This window comes from Cyanistes caeruleus, chromosome 21 (genome assembly GCF_971803275.1).
Source record: "Cyanistes caeruleus chromosome 21, bCyaCae1.hap1.1, whole genome shotgun sequence".
In the NCBI taxonomy this organism is placed as follows: Eukaryota; Metazoa; Chordata; class Aves; order Passeriformes; family Paridae; genus Cyanistes; species Cyanistes caeruleus.
In genome coordinates, this window is record NC_141721.1 from 4,784,925 (window position 1) to 4,803,130 (window position 18,206).

Here is an 18,206-nt window from a genome sequence, read left to right on the forward strand (position 1 = left end):
TTTTATATCTACCCAATCATAAAAGTCCCTTTCCAAGAGTATTTCCAGCTTTTTTTTCCCCCTCCTGTGTTAGAATTTGAAGAAAATGCTCTTTGTTTTATGGCAAACTCTCATTTATTGTAACACAAATCCTTATTTCGAGCCAGTTCTCTTCCAGGGAGTCATTTTCAGAAGCAATGAGCCCAATGTGTTGTTTTCCTTTGAATTCCTGATTGTTTTTCTCTGGGCATTTGTTCAAATTGCCTCTCCTGCAAATCCAGGTTCTATCAGCTGCAGCTCCTTATTCCTCTGGAGCAGAGTTTGTTGGAAAAATGCCAACAATTTCTGCATAAAATCAGAGGTTTGGGAGCAAATGGTATCATTGCAAGGATGATATAAATACATTTTATTTTGGGGAGGATGGGATAGGAAAATGGAGCTCTCCAACAGCAAGAGATTTACTTTTGTTTATTTCACTAAATTAAATAGAGTTATCATTACAGCAAAGCATTTTGATGGCTCCCAAGTGCTTATTTTTAGCATTTTGTTTAGCAGGAAATAAAAGAAAAAAAAAAAAAAAAAGAAGGGGAGGAAAATGATGGTTCTGAAACAGAGCAAGAACCTTTCCCTTCCCTCCCCAGCCCAAACCATTCCAGGAATCCACAGGTTTAGTAAAGAACTGTAAACCTCAGCTCCTGACTTTTATCCTTCTGCTGGGAAGGATTTATGGATCGAGACTTTCCTGATGCCAGCGATCCTTCCATGAGCCCTGCCAGTCCCCAGAGCACAGAATTCCCTTTTCCCATCAAACACCCCCAGCTTCTGCCTGGGATGGAGGTGGGGCAGGCCTGGAGCTTGGTGTGGAGCCAAGGAAAAGGCAGGGATTTGGGGATTTGGGAATTTGGGAAGCTGTGAGAGTGCAGAGCTATTCCTGGAGCAGCACAGGAGGTCACTGTGGGGATCCTGCTGCCACAGGCAGATTCAGGGACAATTTTAGCTTTCCCTTCAGGTTTGCTCTTAAGATGCTTAAAAATTCCTGTGCTGAATCCAAGGAACAGCCCAAATGTTTGGGGATATTTTTTTTTTGGAGATGCTGTTTAGGGTTGTGATTCCCACAGAGCATTCCCAGCAGGCACAATTATTCTATAAATGGCCAAAATAAAGTTAATTTTGATGTCACATGTCAGGGCCAGAGTGAGGAGCTCCAGGCTGAGCAACCTGCCCTTCCCAACCCCCAAAATCCAAGAGTTTGCAGGAGGAACAGGCTGGAATTTGGGTAGCACAGGGATGATGTTACAGCAGGGATGTCTGGAGTTTATGACATGAAAAGTGCAAACCTTGGCAAAACTGGGAAGGCTCTTGGAACAAGAAGAGAGAACAATAATTAATCTCCACTGGTGCTTTTCTAACAGCAAAGACTTAGGAGTTTTTAATGAATTTATTTGAAAGCTCAAAAGGGGCTTTAATATTCCATATTTTGAAATTTATGTATTTTAAAAATCCTCTTTACCCTGGGAATCTCTAAGGAGGGAGATTTTCCCAAGCTCTGAGGAACAGAGGCTTCAAACTGTGCTGTTTATAAAGCTCCAAACCTTTGTGACCGAGGAGCTGGAGCAGCTCAGGAGCAATCACAGCAGTGCCCACACTGGGTGTGTGTCAACTCACTAAAAAAATGAGGATGAGCCCAAAGGAAGAACTTCCTGTCTCTAAATTTTGGAGAATTTGGCAACTCCAATTCTGGTCACTCCATCTGGGTGAGTTGCAGAATTTTGTTTGTTCTGAAACTCAGTTAGTCCACAGCCAATTTATTTTTATTTTTTTTTTAAATCCTACCATGATTTTAGATGTTCTCAGCCACAGCAGTTCTCTGTCCACTTGGGACCTCCCACAAAGTCCATGATCTCAGGGATATCCCACGGCTGGAGGTTAATTTGAGCTCCTTTTATCCCCTGAGAATTCAGTCTTTCAGCATCAGGAGGCGTCCTCAGATCCTGCATTAAGAGGGATGAAAAAAGAACATTTCATTCTTATCTCCTTTTTATCCATCCTCATTATATGGATATATTATATTTATATATAGTATAAAATAATACAGGATATTCAATATACAATATATTATAATCTAAGTCACATTCCCTCTTTAAGCTAAATAATTGTATTTATTTGTCTTGATTCCTCCTCTGAGGGTGGGGATTCTCAACCCTTTACACAAAATCATCACTGAATTTGCAGCATTTTCTTTGTATTTCTTCCTTTCCCAAATCTCTATTCCAGTGTTTGACTGCCATCATTTGGAACAGGGATTTTGAAAAAGCATTTTAATACTGATCCTTGCTGCCACCATTATTTCAGGACAAATCTTTTATCTCAGGATTTTACCTTTTCTTGTTGGGCTGGTTTTTTTGGGGGGGTGACTCATTACGCCCAGTAATGTTTCACTGACATTTTCGTAAATAGTTTTCTCACCAGGTGTCTCTATAAATTTCTTGCTGTAATTCCTCACTCTCTGGGGCTGCCTCTTCATTTTCCCTGAGCTATTCCTTTGCCTTGCAAGGAATTGGGCTGAACATCCCAATTTTCCTTCAGAACACGACACATATCATGATTTGTGCAGCGCTTGAGAGCTGTGCCATGAATTTAAAGCAGGAGGAAACCCCTTTCTTTTAATTCCCTTTGATCTAAACATCAATATTCCTGTTTATGACAACGTTTTCTGATCTGATTCCATGGGGGAGAGCTTTTAGCTCAGCGTGAGCGTGGATAAATCAGCATCCTGCTGATGAATTGTGTGAGCTTAGTGAAGGGCTCTATTCCCAATCCTGGTGTTATACTGGGCAAAACCCCAGCTTGGGGGAGTGAAAAATCAGTGTTTTCCCTATGGAACAGCCTTGTAAAATGTAAGGATGAAACCAAGTGGGTGTAACTGATCCCCCACTAAAGCTCAGAGGGATTTGTTTAATGGTTAAGGTTTTCCTCCTGAGATTTGGGGCCGTTCTGTGGCCAATTTTTATGGCAGGGCTCAGAGCTTTTCCAGCTGTTTGTTAACATAAATACCCCCCTGATTTCCACGAGCTGGCTCAGAATAGCCACGGGACTGTTTGGATGAAATCCTGTTCGGGGTTTGTTTGTTGGTTCCCCAGGGACAGGAGGGCAAAGCCTCCCCCAGGACAAACCCAGGGCCGCTCTGACCCAGGGATTCAGGAGAATTTTTTGCTCATCAGCAGGGTGAAAAGGCAGTTTGTACAAGAGAATGAATCTGTTCCAGTGGGTATCAGCTAAATCCCTCTCAGGGGGGAAAGGATAGAACCCCAGTGAGAAATCTCCTTTTCCTGGCTGGCAGAAATCCTATGCACGCTCCAAGAGAAAATACAAATGTGCAACAATACTGAAAGCAGCTGAAAACAAGATAAAAATAAAAAAGAGCTGAAGCTGTCCCCATTCCCCCTTTGTTATCTCCTTAACTTTGCTTATTTGAAGCCAGACATCCCACAAGAAATTACAGGAAAAAATGGATAAAACCAGGATCAAACCCTGGCTGCATTTTAGCCATGCTGTTAAATGGTTATTCCTGATTCACAAGGTACTCTGTGCTTTGTTTGGAGTGAGATGCTGCTTTGGTGCTCAAGGACTGCAAGAGAACAGAAATTTGGGGTTTTTTTTAGGTGGGTAAAGGTGGTTCCTGAGGCATCATCTTGGTTCCACATGGGGCTGCTCCCAAAAAAAGGATGTGGCTGTAGATATCCAAGAGAAGCAGCTGCCAACACCAAATTACAGCTCTGGATTTGGAGCAGCTCTGGGTTTAACTGGAATACAATTTATGGGCATGGATTTTTGGGGCAAAGCTCCCATTTCCCCCCTTCTTTGGAATTTCTGGGCAGTCTTGGAAAAACCAGAGGAGCCAGAGCAGCAGCATCACAAAATTCTCCACAGCATCAAATTCCTGGGCCAACTTAGGAGACACCTGAGGCCACCAAGCTGACACAGCAGTCACAGGGCTTCTTCCACCTCCTCAGGTATCCAGGATAATTCATTAACAAACCACCCTTGGCACCTGGTTTGCCAGCAGAGCTTTGCTGGAGATAAATTCACCTTCGAAATTCCAGCCCAGCTTGTGCTCATAAATCTCTGTAGGGCGATCGTGAGAATAAATGTATTTATCTGAGGGTTTCTTGTAGGGCTCATCTCCTCTGTGGTGAGACTGAAGAGACCACAGGTTTCACACACTGCAAATGAAATCAAACCACCCTGGAGGTGTCTGGTTTGCTAAGCTTGGGGTCTCAGTTTCCCACCTGTGCAGCTGAGAGGACAAAAAATGTGTCCTCCTGCTTAAAGAGCTTCCTGATGAGAAATGTCACACAGCAATTCCTGCCTGTCTGATCAAGGGTTTCCTCACCCTTTTTTTGCACCTTTAAAATCAGCAGGAAAGGCTCTGAGAAGCCGGGATAACCTTTCTATTCCAGGGGTTGTAAAAATGAACTTTGCACTCCTGAACGATGGGGTTTGAATGTGGGCTCCTCACGAAACAGCCTTGAAATGTCTCTGTGACCCCCAGCAGCACAGACACCCTCTAGAGAAGATCTGTGGGACATTCTCCATGAATCCCAGCTGAAATCCTCCATGAAATCTCTCCATAACTCCCGTTCTTGCCCCCAAACAGAGCCATCCCCCCACATTAACCCCCCTGCCCTTGCCTCCCCCCACAGCTTGAAGGCCGTGCTGATGGGGAAGCCTCAGGACAACACCGTGGACTTGTCTGGCATCCCTCTGACCCTGAAGGACCTGGAGAGGGTCACGTCCTACCTGGAGCACAGCTCGGAGCACATTGACACGGTGGAGCTGTGTTTCACCGAGCTGACGGACGAGATGCTGCTGCAGCTGCTGCCCGCGCTCTGCGGCCTGCCCCGCCTCACCACGCTGGCCCTCAACGGCAACCGCCTCACCAAGGCCATCCTGAGGGACCTCACCGAGACCCTCAAGGACCCCAAGAAGTTCCCCAGCGTCACCTGGATCGACCTGGGCAACAACGTGGATATTTTCTCGCTGCCCCAACCCTTCCTGGTCAGCCTGAAGAGGCGCTGCCCCAAGCAGGGCAATTTGCCGACCATCCTGGAGTTCGGGGAGGGCCAGGTCAGTGATCTGGAGGGGCAGGAGGGGCTGGGGGACAGCCAGGAGGACCTGAGGGCTGGGCCAGGCCAGGCTGGCAGCACGGACTCGGAGCAGACAGACAGAACAGCCAGGGCTGGGGAGCTCCCTGCTGCCACACCACAGACATGATGTCCAGCCCTCGGGTGGGCACCTTGAGCAAGGATGACTTAAAACCTCCGAGTTGGGGGGGTCTGTTCCCGCTCCTGGATGCTCCAGGAGTCCCAGCCGCTGCCTTCCCCCTGTGCCACGAATGTCAGAGATTTTCTTCTCAAAGAACACATAAAAGTGATCACGTAGAGTGTTTGTATTTTCTAAAAGCTGGCCAGGTGTTTTGAAGCATTAGTGGTGTGCTGTGCTTTTGGCTCTCTCAGAAATGCATCTCCAAGGGGCTGCAAAACCTCAGAAGGGCAAGAAAAGGGAGCAGGAATGTGCCCAGGCTGTGCAGGGAAGGGCTCTCTTTCCTCAGCGCTGGATTTCAGCTGCTCTGATGGACAAACAGCAGCCACCCCAAGGGGACCTGCCTGGGATAAACCTTCAATCCTTCCCACTCCTGACTTCAGGAGTCACTGGTGAGAGGCGTGGCTGCTGAGACACAACAAAAATCTGCTCACACACAAAGCAGGGGTCAAAAATCTGCTCACACATTAACCAGGGGTGCTCCTCAATATTGTGAGCCCAGCCCAGAGGGAGAGCTTTGTTTGCCTGAGGCAGGGTTAAATCCCAGCCTGCACAGTGCCTGGACAACACCCTCACCCTCCAGCCTTACCAAACCCAGGCTGGCACCTGTGCCTGCCCAGGATTTATTCAGTAAAACCCAGCTGTAAAAACTCCTGAGCTTTTAATGGGAGCATCTGATCCATTCTGGGAGAGACACACAGGAGGCTCAGGAGCATCACTGACAAAAAGAAACCACGGTACTGAAGGGTTAAAAGAGGTAAAACAAAGCTGAGGTTAATCTCCTCTCACTGCCACACAGCCAGCTGGGATTTAGAGCCTCAGAAAGCCTTGGGGTCACTTGGCCGTGGCTGTTGCCCCCTGGACCAGAAGTGCTTCATTTCTAAAATGTTCCAGGTGTTTCTAAGACAGGGGTTTGGGTTTATTGTATTTTCCATGGGAAATGGATCACCCCAGAGCAGAAGTGCTGGAATGTGCATTTTGGCTTTTTGGAGCCAGAATTTCATTGGATCCCAAACCTGGGGGAGGGCAGGAAAGTGGGGAAAACTTCCTCTCCTTCGTGTTCCAAGGAGCAGACCTGACTCCCTTTGCAGAGGGAGCCTCTTTCTGTCCCTTCCCCTGAGCAGCTCCCAGCAGTGGCTCCAGCTTGGCTTTTTTTTGGGTGCAAACAGACTTTTGGTCCCATTGGCTCTGTCCATTTTTCCAGAGAGGCTTCAGGCTACCAGTGATTGTTTGTCCTCCATTTGCAAGAAGGTAACTTAGAAAAAACTCTGCTACTTCTAATACATTTGGCAACACACAGTATGATTTGCATGTATCCAAGCCTTTTTCTTTTCCTTATTGTTTTTTTGTTTTGTTTTGTTTTAATTCTAACTCTTTCCAACAGGCATGAAAAAAACAGAAAAAAACTTTCCAGTGAATATGGAATATTTCTGTTTGAAATAAAGGAGCTATCCATAAGCAAAATAAATGATAATGTTTAATAAAGACCCAGTGCTGAATTTTTCCTCTGTCCAGGTTGAATGCCCAAGAAAAAAACAGAGGGCAAGGCAGTGCTGAGAGCTGCTGGAGAAATAAAGAGCTCGGTTTATGGGCTGGATTCTTCAGGGTGGGTACAAGGTGGACACAGAAGCATCATAAAAGCATCTTTTAAATTTTAAATATTGGCAGTGTGTGAAATAATGTGGGAGAAAGGAATGCTGAGAGTGGGGTAGTGCTCCACAGGGTGTTTATCTCCAGTATTAGTGCACTGAAGGAGAAAAGGCTGTTTATTTGCAGCATGGGCTCTGTCCCAGCAACAAACCATGGGGGCCAAGGAGCTGGGAGGAACGCAGGGGGATTTAATCAAGAAGAAAATTTCTCTTTGCAGAAAAAATATTAAAAAAAAAAAAAAGAAGAAGAAAAAGAAAGAAAAAGAAACTGCAGCAATTCCTTCTTTCTACCCAGGTACCTCAGTACTGGGCTCCTCTCCTCCTCATGCACAGCTCAAGCCCCTCTGCCTGTTTAAATTATTTAAATCACAAGCTCCTTGCTGCAAGGTTTTTATTCCCTGTTAAGTATTTGCACAGGACCCAGAGCCTGCGGAGCTGCCTGGACCCCCCAGTTCACAAATCCACAAACCAGAGGCACTTTGCATTTAGAGTGAGCTCTGCATCCTTTTTCCTGCTTTGCTCCATTCCCTCACAGACAAAAACCACCCAGGAGGCTGCTCCTGCCACATTTCCCCTCCAGCTCAGCTTCCACCTGCTGGGAAACACATGAGGCCATGGAGAAATAATTTGAATATCTCCAAAGAGAGATCCAAATCCCACAGCCTTTGCCCTGTGCAGGTGCTGCACTGCTTGAGCCACCTCTGCTCCACTGGTGCTGACGATATCCCTGTGCCCAGTGAGGATTCAGCCCTTCTGAGACAGAGACAGAGCTAGAAAGGGATTTTTATCAATGCATCCGTGCATGCTGGAGGATGCACCAAATTACTTTCATGGAAAAAGGGGGAAAAAAGCAGAGTTGTTGTAGAGAACGTTGGTTATAAAAGCTTTGGCTCATCAGTGCCTTCCTCACAGTGTGGATTAGTTCAATTATCCACTTAGTGCACTTCAGGATAATGATGATCCTGTGGGCTCAGCACAGAGTGGGGTTTGGTTGAGGTTTTTTTTTAAAGAAAGCAAAGTGAGACGCTTCCCTTCCCAGCTCATCAACATCAAAACAAGCTCAGGGCTCACTCCACGTATAATCAATGTTCCCTGGGCTACACTGGGCTGCTGCTTCGGGTCAGAAGCTTTTAACTGGCCTTAGATGAAGGATTCAAGGACTGAAAATCACCGCTGTTAGAATATTAAAGAAGAATGAGGTCATTTCTTGTCAAGGAAGGGAGGAAAGTGCCACCATAAAATAAATAAAACATAAAACGCCTCAGCCTGGCTTGGTTGGTTCTCTCTCCACCAGCACCACAGCTCTGCCTGGGCATGAAGCAAACCAGTCTGGGGAGGAGATTTATGCCCTCAGCAACAAAAACGTAATTGGAAATCATTCTGTGCAGATTGAGGAGCCCACAGCGAAGGGAATAGAAACAGCAGGCGGGGAATGAGAGAGGAAGGAGAGAGGCATGAAAGGGCTGGAGAGCTCCTTCCAGCTGGGTGATCTGGGAAGAGTTTTCACCAAACCTGCCTGTGTTTTGAAGGTGGTTATTCATTTAAAATTAAGGTTACATTCCCAGGTGATGGTTTGGAGCAGGAAAGAGGGCTGGGAAAAGTCACCCCCAAGCAGGGAGTGTGTGGGAGAGCAGAGGGAGACACAGAAACACTGCTGGGCATGTCCAGAAGCTCAAAATACTTATGCCAAAAGCATTGCTGCTTCTCAGGGGCAGAAGTCAGCAAAATTACCCAAACACCAACCTTCCCCAGAGGAAGAGCCAAAAAATGACCTAAAGGATAAGGGGATGACACAGGAGGCAGCAGTGACCAGGGGCTGCCCCAGGCAGTGCCACCACACTGGGTTATCCCACTCAAACTGCCTTTGGAGAGGGGCAAAAACCTTCCAGGGCTCTCCTGTGGTTCATCACCCCTCGTTTCAGCAGGTTTGTGAGCTCATGCTCAGAAGCACTTGCGTCCTGGAAACACAGAGTCCCCTGCTCCATTAGCTGGGATCTGCTATTGCCAAGGAAACTAATTGACCTTATTAGCAGAATTCACGTGTCAAAGCTTAGGAGAAAGGGGTAAAAACAACTGACCCAACCTCCACAGTGAAATGTTCCATGGTGAGATGAAATCTCCTCCTGACCTCTCTGGTACAAGGATGTCATCCTGTGATCCCACTTTTCCTGCACTCCAAGGGAGTTCCTCTCTGCCTGGGGGATGATTTCCACCAGCAGGCTGTATAGAGCAAGAGGAGAGGAGCTTTCCAGATCTAAGAAATGTCTTTAACAGGAAATTCTGAAGGACAGAGCCATCCCTCACGGTGCTCTGCCTGCCTCCAGCCAGGCTCCAGTCTCACTTCCTAGGGGGGGCCCAGCTCCAGGCACATTAACATTAATATTAATTAATTATCATGAATAAATGGATGGATAATCCCAGGCTGGACAAGGCTTGGAACAAGCTGGATTACTGGATTGTCCCTGCCCACAGCAGAATGTTGGAATGAAAAAAGCTTTAAGGTCCCCTCCAAGCCAAACCACTCTGGGATCTGTGTTTCTACAAAATGTTAGCACAGGGTTTGTTCTCAAGGAGGAACACAAGAGCTCGGCTCACTGGAGGAATCCTGGATCCCAAGCTGACACTGCAGGAAAGGTATTTTGGAATAGTGTCATATTTTTACGTGACAACTCCATCAGCCTGTGGCTCAATTACCCTTGATGGGTGGGGAATTGGAGGTGCTTTGTTTCCAGTCCTTTCTGGCAGTTCTGGGCGTGCATTTTTTATCTCCCCCTCTGTAAATACACAGAGACACAGCTGGTTTTACCTTCAGCTCAGTTGATGGTTTTACATAAAACTGAAGACCTGATTTAATAGAGTCAGAAAAGATGCAACCTGTTCACCACAGCCTTTAATTATGTGTGCAGTTTGCTGAGTTTTCTTGGCTCCTAATAGCTTATTGATCCTGTGGCTTCTGGGCCATCTTTCTTCTTTGCTGTTTTATTAACTCAGTCTGAGAAGAAAATAAACCTGTGGGGATGAGCAATCCCAGCCTTCAGTGAGCCTGGTGCACGTGGCAGCTCTCAGGGAGCTGTTATTGGAAGGACAAATAGATTTGAGGTTTACAAAAGAGGAGAGAAATATTAATATGTAACTTGTTGAAGCTTTGGCCTGGGCATTTATCACTGGGTTTTCAAGGTGTGTGCTGTAAAACCACTTTATTCCTGGCTCTCCCTGTCAGCTCTGGTCTTCTCCAGGGAGAACCAGGGTTCCTCTGGGTCTGGGCAGGGCTTTGGGGAAGGTGCTTAATGATTAGGATTTTGCAAGCAGCACTCACAGCCCTTCTAAACACAATCTACATAATTAAAGCCACAAAGCATCTTACTACAGGCCCTAATTCCTGAAATAGGCATACAGAGACTCAGGGATGGACGGAAAACGATGGGATATTGGGCTACACCAGATGTGGAAAATGCAGCTGCACAGCGCAGGAATGAGCTTCCCTTTGGCAGCTGCTCCTTGTAACTCACTCCAGGTAAGAGCTGCAATTCCAGCTCCTCTAGAAATGAAAAATAAGGCACTAAAGAATCAATCACACTGGTACCTGCTGCCCCAGAGCTCTGACTCCTGATCCTACAGGATTCCACTGCTGGGGAACTCTGCATGTAGAGGAACAGGCATAAAATCCCAGAGGTGAACAGGCTGCAAACATACAAAATAAAAGGCCCCTGCTTGGGGCTGTGTGCATTTACACATCACTTTCCAAGAGGAGGACTTCGCTATTCCTTTTTTTTGTTGTTGTTTCACCTTTACAGTTCCCACCTGCTTGTTAAATGATCACTTCCAAGGCTCAGGATTTTCCCAAGCTGTGCTTCCCTGCAGGCTCAGAGCTCCCCTCCACCACTGGCACAGAAACAGCAGAGCTGGGGGCTGAAATGCAAATATTATCCTTTTTCTGTGCCAACCCCCAAAATGGGCTGAACTTCCAGGGCAGGGGCAGCCACCACCAAAGCTGTCCCCTCACCCTGGAGTCACATCCATTCTTCAAACCATTTTGGTGTTGGTGATTCTTCAGCCCCGTTCTCCTCCCTGAAACCCCTCCTTTGCCTCAGCTTTAGCCTCTGACCTGTTGCCAAGTGACACCACGTTGTTGCTGTCATCTCCAAAGACCTTTTTGAAGCATAAAAGCAGCACCTTTGAAATCCCTCGCCCTTGATGCAGCTCCTGTTTTGCATTTCCAAACAGCCTGGCCCTGACACTGATGCTTTATTTCACCTCCTGCAAGCACAGAGCATCTTCCTCCAAAGCACAGCAGCAAACAGGCTGGTGGGGAGGTGACTGGATAGATTAAATTAAATTAAATTCAAAGTGCAGGTACCTTGGTGCAGGAGCTTCTCATCACTGTGCATTTCAAAGCTCCCACCTCTCTCCCAGCTTTGAAACAATTCCCATCATCTTCCCAGCAGGTATCCCCTGGATTTCACTCAGCACAAAGAGTTTATTATTTACTGCCATGGCTGAAAGGAATAAAATACCTGATTTGACACAGTTCAGGAAAATTGCTTTATCCAATGACTGACCAAATCCTCTGCCTGCTCTCAGCACGGCTCCAAGCTCCAGTTCCTTATCTGTAATGAGGCGGTGTGGAACACTGCAGACTGCTGCAGGATTATCAGATGGAGGCACAGATGTAAAACATTTATATTGGATATTTTAGCTGCTGCTGTTGTTATGAGCTGCATCAAACAGCTCACAGATCACCTGAGCACCAGCACTGCACTTGCTATCTGATAAGGGCCAATAAACAAATTATCATTGGTACCACTATTATCTTGACTCAGGTGTTTATTAATAAAGTTTCAGCTATCCAGGAAAATATATTATTTTTTATTATGGCTGATAACCTCAGGCTCAGCTAGAAGTTTGTCTTTAATGTGCTATTAAACCTCAAGCCTGTACCACTGTTCAGTGATAACAGCACCCAACAAACCCAAAGCCAACACTAACAAATCTTTAGGTGTAGTTTGCAAAGAAAACCAAACCTAGAGTAACTCTCCTACATGATCTGGGAAAGCACAAGCAAGAAAGCAATTAAAAAATGTGGGAAATAAATCAAAATTATAAAGAAAACCAAGGAGAGCCTAGCAGAAAGCCACAGGCAGCTTCAGAAACATCAATCATTATTTGTTTAGAGTTCGTGTTGCAGCTGTGCTGTACAATCATTTTACCACAAACCATTACAAACAACAACAAAAAAACTGTTATGGAAAAAAATCCAAGTATTGACTTGCATAAACTAGCAGGAGTCCAACAAACAAAAGTCTTAATTATTGGAGATTAAGCTTTTAACATCTCTATTTGATTAAAACAGCAGGGATTTGAAATCAGTCTCCACTAAGTGATTTTCTCATTTGCATTTTGTTCAGGTTTCAGTTCCACACAGGTGCTGGGGGTGTTTATTGACTCAAAATCCACCTGGAGCAGGCACAGCCTGGCAGGTCCTGAGCTGCATGGGAGGGGAAGTAATGAAGGGCAAATCATCCTTTATTTTTATTAAATAAAAATAACTTTTAATTCCTTTGGCTCTTCATCACACTCAGACCAGGCACACTTTGGGGTTGGGACCATGACTGCAAGTTTGCACAGCATCAAAAACTGAGCCTTTGCTGGTCCAGCCCTAAGAAACATTAATTAACAGCTAATTAAAGAGTGACATTTTCACTGTGTGTGGGATTCTCTACATAGTAATGAAAGCAGCAAATCTTATTATACAACAGGAAGGGAACCAGCAGTAAAACCGAGTTTCCCCAAAGAAGCATCTTCAAGGCTGCAAAAATCTCTTTTTATTTCAAATGCTCTGAGCATGGGCACTGCCCCATCTTGTGGGCTCAAGTGTCAGGAGGTAAAGCAGGACAGATGTTACTCTTTGGATTAGAGCACAGGAGCAGAAAATGCTCCATGTTCTTTAAATCAGCCCTCCTTGCACACCCGAAATCAAATCCCACCTGTCCAATCCCCACCACGTTCAGCAGTTTTAGGATGGGTTCATAACACTTGGGCTGAAACTGATTTCAAGCGTAAAATTAAGGCACTAAATTACATGAAGTGACAAAGAAAGGGAATGTTTGTCCTAGCAGAGCATTAAATGATGCATTAACCTTGTCCTTTTTTATAGGAACACGTGAAATGTGCTCAAGTTCTGGCAGCACAAGGTCAGTGTGGTGCCAGAAACATCCTGAGCCTGAGAAAGGCCAAAGACCCCCTGGTTATTTTGAGTTTTTGCTCTGAGCAGCTCAAGAGTTGCTGCCTGTGGCATCTCAGAAATTAAAACAAAGCATTTGCCATTCTTTAGCTGGGAGAAAACAAACCTGTGACACTTTTCTTGCATGACACCAAAGTTCTTCCTTGCTGGAACACAGCAGCTCCTTTGTGCCTCACTTCTCTGGAGTTGGAAAATTAACAGCTCTTCTTCATGCTCTGAGGGGAAAAGGAGAGAAGTGTCAGTATTTAGGATTTATTGAATTCTGCAGAGCTCAGACACACAGGATATCCCTTCCTCCCTTCTAATTAAGTAGATACAGCTCAAACTGCCTCAGCTGGCACACCAAGCCAAGAGAGAGCTCCTCTTTACATTGCCATTAATAGCTGGGATGTATTAATTATAGTAATTTATGGCTTTGCATGAGTGATTACTCTCGTGCTGATGTAGATATGATTGCTTTGCAATACTAATCAAGAAATAAGGATGATAACAAGCATTTATGTGAAACGTGAAGCTTGTGATTTAGTGAGGGAGCAGCGAGGCAGCTCTGCCCCTGTCAATCCCTCTCCTCCTCCTCCTCCACAATTCCAGCCCCTCTCCATCAGCTCCACAGCCACAACACGTATTTTGGGGATAATCTTCATGTTTTCTCTCAAACAGTGATTTGAGACATGGCATTGCCATCTCTCTTATTGCTAAAAGTTGGCACTCGGCCATTCTTTGCTTTGCTGCATATTTTCTTTCTTTCTGCTTTAATCTTTTCATCTATTTTCGATTTATCCGGGGGCTGTTGGCTGCTGTTGAGTGCCAAAGGGATTCCTGCCAACTGTTCTTTTTAAACCTTTAGAAAATCCAAAATAATTGTGTTTTAAAACCAGATTTTTGTCTGCTGTTTATTCCCCAACACTAAGTTTTAAGTGCTCCAAATGTAATCAAAACAGAATGGTTTTATTTCCGCTCCCCTCAAGCGCCATGAAATGATCTGTGCTCCCCTGGAAGATCACAGTAAAATGTTGAGGACACTTGTTTTGTTTGAAAGGCACCATTTTCTAACAGAAATAACACTTTTCCATTCATTAATCTCAGAAAAAACCCAGCCTGTTAGAGGATCCCTGCTGAGGAACTTTGGTTTTGATTAGAACAATAAACAAGTGATGCTAAAATGTAACTCGTGAATACTTCTCTCCAACAGATACCACCAACTGCACCCTCAATAAACCCAGATAAATTCAGTATTTAAGTTTACCCAGACCAATTTTGCTCTGTTTCAAAGAGAGTTCTAACACTAGAAAGCAAGAATTATAAAACAAGTTGCAGCAAACCTTCCTTGAGCAAATTAAACAGCTCATTAAACAATTTGCTGGTTGTTTCTGTTTGCTGAGGGCATGTGGCTGCTTTTACCTTCATGGTCTGCAGATTCACATTTTAAAAAATGGTGGATTCCTTGTGCTTTTTGCTCACTTTATACCCATTTTTATTCCCAGTGCATGTTGTAAGAAATATCAACATGTTCTAATACACAAGCTCTTAAAAGCAGGCAAAAATAGTGTTGTTTCTTTAAACACTGGGAACAGAATGTAACTTCAAATTTTATTTAAACCTGTTCCTCATACTGCTCCAATCCTTTCAGATAAAGAGCAACTAATTAATTCCAAACATGTTTTACCTACTCCATTGCCCAGGCTGAATGTTTTTTATTAAGCCCTGGATGTATTACAGTAACAATTACAGGAAAATAATCCAGGTTAATTTACCTGCATGTTTTAGAACCAGGTTTCTCTGAAAAAGACTTAAGCTTGTTTTTCTGAGTACTGACTTTAAGAGAAATTCCTGAAATTCTGCATTTAATGCAATTTATACTTCAGATAGCAGAGCCACCTCTGCTTTTGAAGGGACAGGGACACTGCCCTGTGATGCCACATGAGCAGCACCAGCTCACAGCACCTTTCAGTCAAAATAAAAATTGAAAGCAATTCAGATCTTCACCTGGAATCCAGTGAAGTCAATTCCAAACTCTCCCACTTGGAGCTGTGAACACTGTGATCCCACTTTGGCAGAGTGATCATAGGCTCATAAGGAATTAAGTTTAATTATGAATAAAAATTTTGCAAAGAGCAAAAAGCTTTTGCAGAAACCACACCCTAAAATCTTCCACTTGCTGACACCAAGTGGGCAGAAGGCTCGGCACCATCAGTTTGGATGTTTAGGAGCACTGAAGTGTTATAACCTGCCAGCTATACTGACATAATTAAGCTAATTGGGAGTTTTGGCCTCAAATGCTGGGTTTTAACTTGTTTAAAGCATCTCCAAGTTCCCCAACATTCCCCCCAACTCTTGAACTTTGCCTCTGCAGCAGACTTTAAACTCAAGTTTGAGATCAAAATGACAAACAGCAAGCCTGCAAACAAGCTACAGATGCAGCTGCCTTTGCTGCTCAGACTATTTAAGGGCTGATCTCTGCAGTAATTACACTCTTGGTGTCTTGTTTAAACTCTAATTACCACACTAAACTGCTGGCATTATCTGCAGTAAACACTCTGCAATCTGGGACCATCTTCACCATTTCACAGCACATTGTAGGAGTGCCCAGTGTGTTTATTAAAAATGTGCTGCAGAATGCAAAGTCACTCCTTAATGCAGTAAAGTTACAGAACACAATGTTTAAAAAATACTTTAATGTATATGTAATAAAACACTTTAACTGTCACCACTTTGTAACAGGCAGAAAAATGTGTCTACACAAAATCCTCAAGCTCAGGTGTTTTGTTGGGAGTCCTTCTGCCTCAGAGACGTTTCCAGCAGCACCACCTGGAACACAGGAGCAGGGTCAGGTAACCAACCTTAATCATCATTAATGGATTTGTTAATGAGTGAGATATCATCAGAAAACCTTTTGCTCACCACCAGTCAATCTGCCGGTAATTCCAGCAAGTTTGGGTTAGTTTCATCACATGATATCAAAGGGAAACAGGTACATTTGTTGTGGCAGAAGCAAGACCTTTATCCCTTTGTCTACAGTGCAGAAACAGCTGCTCTTACACATTTACTGCCTGTATTTTAGTCCAAGTTGGTTTTTTTGGCCTAAAACTTCATAAATTATACATTTAGAGCAGAAACATTTCTGCAGAAAAGCCACCACGTGCAGCTAAGAGCACAATAAATAAACTCACCCAGCACTGTCCTGCTCTGCTGTGTCAGTGCCCTCCACAGGACTCGTGAAGAGCTGTCACTTCAGTGGCAGCAGAGACCTGCAGGCTCTACCTAAATACAGCAGGAAATAAGTATCAGACACAAAATTATGGAACACAGATTAAGTGAAAATACACCTCTCAAGCTCCCTGTATCCTATAAACCTCATTCTAAATTTACAATTTACACTTCAGCTGGTACAGAATTCTACACCGTGCACTGAAACCCATCACTCACCTGCACATCAGGGCCAGCTTCCCACCTGTCCCCTGTCCTGTTGTGTCACATCCACATGGGAAGCCCAGGCTCTGCAGGGAAGTGGGACAGAAGGACACAAAGGTGAGATGTTTTCATGGAGAGCAAGCATGGTGGGTTCTAGAGGATGAATTTCGAGGTCCAAGCCCCTGTGTGTAGCTGCATTTCAGACCAGAGTCAGGGTATCGTCAGTTCTCGCATCTGACGGCACTTCCTATTCAGGGTTATCATCATCAACAGCCATTAATTAACTCCTCTAATTAATCATTCAAAACACTAGCTTGTATCTCAAACCCTTGTACAATCTCCCCTCTGTGTATGAAGCATTAATTCTTAACTTGTGTGGACACAAAATCGATTTTGGTGACTTTTTATTTAACTCAAGATGTAACTTGCACAAGTTATTTTTGACTTCTATAGGCCTGGAACCTCTTAAACAACTTTGCACACCTTAATTTCTAGAAAAAAAACCAAAACCTTTACCTTATTCTTTACTTCAAGACAAGAAGTAAATTATTATTCTTATTCTTCTTTCTGCTGTGGAAGTAAAACCAAGAGAAGTATTAATATAATACTCTTCAGCAGTATAAAGTAGCTTTATACAGGGAAAAACAGGAACAAAACCAGACCCTCGTGCCTAACTCTGCTTGTGCTTCCACCAGTGTTTATGTTGATATGAATCACTGGAATATTTATATCGGACAGCTATAAGTACTCAGCAATCTTCTCTATATAATTTTGAATCAGGAAATTTAGAATTATGTATATTTAAAGCAGCTTAAGTGTGCAGCTCGCAGGATTGCATTTATCAACAAGGCTATTTTCAAACTGAAATCGCAAACATTCCAATGCTGCAGGGTGTGACTTTTGATCACACAGAATGGGCCTGGCACACCGAAGAATCAAGTAAGAGACCAAATTGCTGAAACAGCGCCATAAAAAACGATGGCCGGCGCTGGATTCCGAGCGCTCCCCACAGCAGCGTTACCTGCACGGCCCTCATGGAGCTCCGGGCAGGGCTGTGCCGGCAGCGCGTGATCCCCCACACACCGAGCCCTCCCGACTTACCGGGGAGGCGTTACCGCAGCCCTGGCGGGGTCCCGGAGCTGCCGGCGGGGTCGCGGTGCCGGTGTCGCCTCCATGGTGGCCTGAGGGACAAGGGCCGTGAGCCGCCACGTGCCATGAGGCCGCGGCCCCCCCCCGCCCCTCAATGGCGCGGCCCGGTCCGCGCGGCCCAGGCAGGCCCGGCGGCCGCTACCACTGCCGAGCTGGGGGAGAGAGCGCTTTAGCTCGCTCACTGGTACGGGCGCTCTGCTCGGCAAGCCGGGCCTGCACCCCCCCGCTGCCCGCCCGGCAGGCCCCGAGCCCGGCTCCGATCGTCCACACCTCACCCGCTCCAAGGGCACGAACGAAAAGGCGGGAGCGTTTTCGGCGACCGCTTATAAAGACTTGGACCGTACCACCCCGCGGCGGGGGTGGGCAGTACCATGGCTCCACAGGCGGGGGTGCGCCGAGGCTTCCATTTCCTCCCGTGTGGGCCAGGAGGGAGCGGAGCCCCGGGGATCGCTCAA

The 18,206-nt window shown here is 45.4% G+C and overlaps 1 protein-coding gene, 1 long non-coding RNA gene and 2 other non-coding genes across 9 annotated transcripts in view; 1 reads left to right on the top strand and 3 right to left on the bottom strand.

Moving 5' to 3' along the window:
* The window catches only part of LRRC75A (leucine rich repeat containing 75A), a 56,659-nt gene extending 49,873 nt beyond the window's left edge, over positions 1-6,786 (top strand). For both annotated transcript variants that reach the window (XM_023939199.2, XM_086859941.1), the window contains exon 4: positions 4,683-6,786. In XM_023939199.2, the coding sequence (XP_023794967.1) occupies positions 4,683-5,253 (571 nt within the window). In that variant the 3' untranslated portion in view covers positions 5,254-6,786. The remainder of the gene's footprint in view (positions 1-4,682) is intronic.
* On the bottom strand, positions 1,381-18,087 carry LOC111937734 (uncharacterized). 5 transcript variants are annotated; one of them, XR_002868731.2, is made up of 8 exons: positions 18,022-18,071; positions 17,704-17,783; positions 17,119-17,172; positions 16,618-16,688; positions 16,362-16,452; positions 13,298-15,999; positions 11,465-11,590; positions 1,381-1,970 (listed from the first exon to the last, which is right to left on the bottom strand). It is a non-coding gene; the product is annotated as an uncharacterized LOC111937734 (long non-coding RNA). The 5 variants fall into 5 exon arrangements; XR_002868727.2 differs by lacking the exon at positions 11,465-11,590; XR_015278575.1 differs by lacking the exons at positions 1,381-1,970; positions 11,465-11,590 and adding an exon at positions 12,473-12,606 and having other exon boundaries at positions 18,027-18,087.
* On the bottom strand, positions 16,071-16,144 carry LOC111937989 (small nucleolar RNA SNORD65). The gene has a single exon (XR_002868822.1). It is a non-coding gene; the product is annotated as a small nucleolar RNA SNORD65 (small nucleolar RNA).
* LOC111937996 (small nucleolar RNA SNORD49) lies at positions 16,800-16,873 on the bottom strand. The gene has a single exon (XR_002868830.1). It is a non-coding gene; the product is annotated as a small nucleolar RNA SNORD49 (small nucleolar RNA).
* Positions 18,088-18,206: the final 119 nt, after the last annotated feature.